The sequence below is a fragment of the Phalaenopsis equestris genome, unplaced genomic scaffold, assembly GCF_001263595.1.
Source record: "Phalaenopsis equestris unplaced genomic scaffold, ASM126359v1 Scaffold000552, whole genome shotgun sequence".
In the NCBI taxonomy this organism is placed as follows: domain Eukaryota; kingdom Viridiplantae; phylum Streptophyta; class Magnoliopsida; order Asparagales; family Orchidaceae; genus Phalaenopsis; species Phalaenopsis equestris.
This window is the reverse complement of record NW_018164992.1, coordinates 2,601,638-2,603,639: the sequence shown is the minus strand read 5'-3', so window position 1 is coordinate 2,603,639 and position 2,002 is coordinate 2,601,638. Positions and strand designations below refer to the sequence as shown.

General features: G+C 42.2%; 1 protein-coding gene across 1 annotated transcript; it reads left to right on the top strand.

The window, feature by feature from the left end:
• Positions 1-254: 254 nt before the first annotated feature.
• Positions 255-1,654, top strand: LOC110029202 (F-box protein At1g67340-like). Its single transcript, XM_020731385.1, has 3 exons — positions 255-529; positions 620-782; positions 875-1,654. Exons 1-3 carry the CDS (start codon positions 300-302, stop codon positions 1,508-1,510), a joined length of 1,029 nt encoding a protein of 342 aa, XP_020587044.1. The 5' UTR covers positions 255-299; the 3' UTR covers positions 1,511-1,654.
• Positions 1,655-2,002: the final 348 nt, after the last annotated feature.

The window sequence follows — 2,002 nt, the reverse complement described above, 5'->3', positions numbered from 1 at the left end:
TGTAAGTGATTCGGAAGTCAGATATGTAAGAAATCAAACTCAAGTGTAACATATGTAAATATATAAAAATTGGATGGCCTGTATGTAAATGCACTTTTTTTTCAAAAAATAAAAAAAAATTATTTATTTGTATTTAGTAAAATCTAAAAATGATTTACGGCACTCTGAGGGTATAATCGGAAAATTAGAATTCACCGTCTTCCTCCTATATATATGCCCCCTTCACCCTGCTCTCTCTCTCTCTCTCTCTCTTCTGAAAACCGGTAGAGAGAGAAAGCTGAAAGCTAGCAGCAAGAATTATGGAACGAAGGACCTATCTCCGGCGAAAAATGCCAGCTTTATTACAATCTGATGCCAAGACAGTCGTGTATAAGCGCCGCCGGAACTCTTCCCCGGTCAGTTCAACCGCCGAAAATGAACCCGCCGGCGATTTTTTCGACTGGATCCCCGACGATCTTGTGCTAACCATCCTCTCCAGACTGAGCTCCACCGCCACATGTCCCTCGGATTTCATCAACGCAACCGCATCGTAGGTTCTTCCCCCTCACTCACCAAATCGATTCCATTTTTAGCAGATCGATCTTGTGCTAACCATCCTATCTGTTCGATTTCCTACCAGATGCAAGAGATTCCGCCATTTGTGTTTCACCAAGCTAGTTCTCTCACAAGCCTCTCTGAAAATGCTTGCGGTGAAGGCGAAGAACTGGTCGGATTCCGCTCATCGACTCCTCTGTTACTGCTCCAGAGCCGGCAATCTGAATGCCTGCTATATTCTCGGAATGGTAATTAAATAGAGGAAATACCCCCGATTTCTCAATTGATAGATTTTGAAAAACTAATAACTAATCATTTTCATCTTGCCCTAAATCTACAGATCCGATTCTACTGCTTAGGTTACCGACTGAACGGAATATCTCTGTTAGCGAAAGCGGCGATCGGAATGCATGCGCAGGCGCTCTACTCTCTGGCGATCATCCAGTTCAATGGAAGCGGGGGTTCTAAGCGGCACAAAGATCTACAAGCCGGCGTAGCGTTCTGCGTTCGCGCAGCCTCTCTCGGCCATTTCGATGCCCTAAGGGAATTCGGCCATTGTCTTCAAGATGGATACGGAGTTCCTCAGAACATTCTTCAGGGTAGAAGATGTCTGATTCATGTTACATATAACGAGATCGCCGGCAAGATTAACGCGATGGATGAGATGCATCCAGCGAATGCTTTCATGGCGGACTGGTTCTCGGAGAGAATGGGGATGTTGGAGAAGGAGGATCTACGGCTTTGTTCTAACAAAGGATGTGGGAGGCCGGAGACTCGAATGTATGAGTTCCGGCGATGCTCTCTGTGTGGGACGGTGAACTACTGCTCGCGAGCTTGTCAGTCGATCGACTGGAAAATGTCGCATAAGATGACGTGCACGGCGGGATTTGTTAGAAGGCAGATTCCGGCGGAATTACCGTTCGCGGCGGCCGCCGGCGGTGGTGGTGGCGGTGCTATCGAACAGAGAGCTGCCTGAGATGTTTTAGAGGTTATTGATAGCACTCCTCCCACTTTTTTTTATGTTCTTTCTTTTTTTGTTATTTGGTCTCTGAGGTTTGACGTTTGAATTCGTGTAAATCTTTTTTTTTTGGTGGGCCCCACTGGTTTCATATCAGCATTTTGATGATAATTTATTCAATTTAAGAAAATGGTGAAGTTACCGTTGGATTATTATTACATTTATTACATTTCATACCATATAATTCATTCACATATAGGTTATTGCTACTTGGGGTTCATCTTTTCTAGTGGGAAATTTACATATATCGCCCACAATTCTTATGTACTTACATAACACACTTCAAAATCTTGATCAATTTTAACTGGCTTTATCAAATATGCAAATGCTTCAATACATTTTAGATAATTTTTTTTTTGAGTTTTAGAATTTTTTTAGAAGTATTTGAATATATGTATTTATGTAAATATTCTTATTATCATTCATGGCCTTAAATTAGCTATAAATCAA

Bases quoted from the DNA above. Each gene is read 5' to 3' on its own strand.
- LOC110029202 (XM_020731385.1), top strand. From the start codon at position 300: ATGGAACGAAGGACCTATCTCCGGCGAAAAATGCCAGCTTTATTACAA. The intron at 530-619 runs GTAGGTTCTTCC...ATTTCCTACCAG, and splicing joins TTCATCAACGCAACCGCATC to ATGCAAGAGATTCCGCCATT. The intron at 783-874 runs GTAATTAAATAG...CTAAATCTACAG, and splicing joins CCTGCTATATTCTCGGAATG to ATCCGATTCTACTGCTTAGG.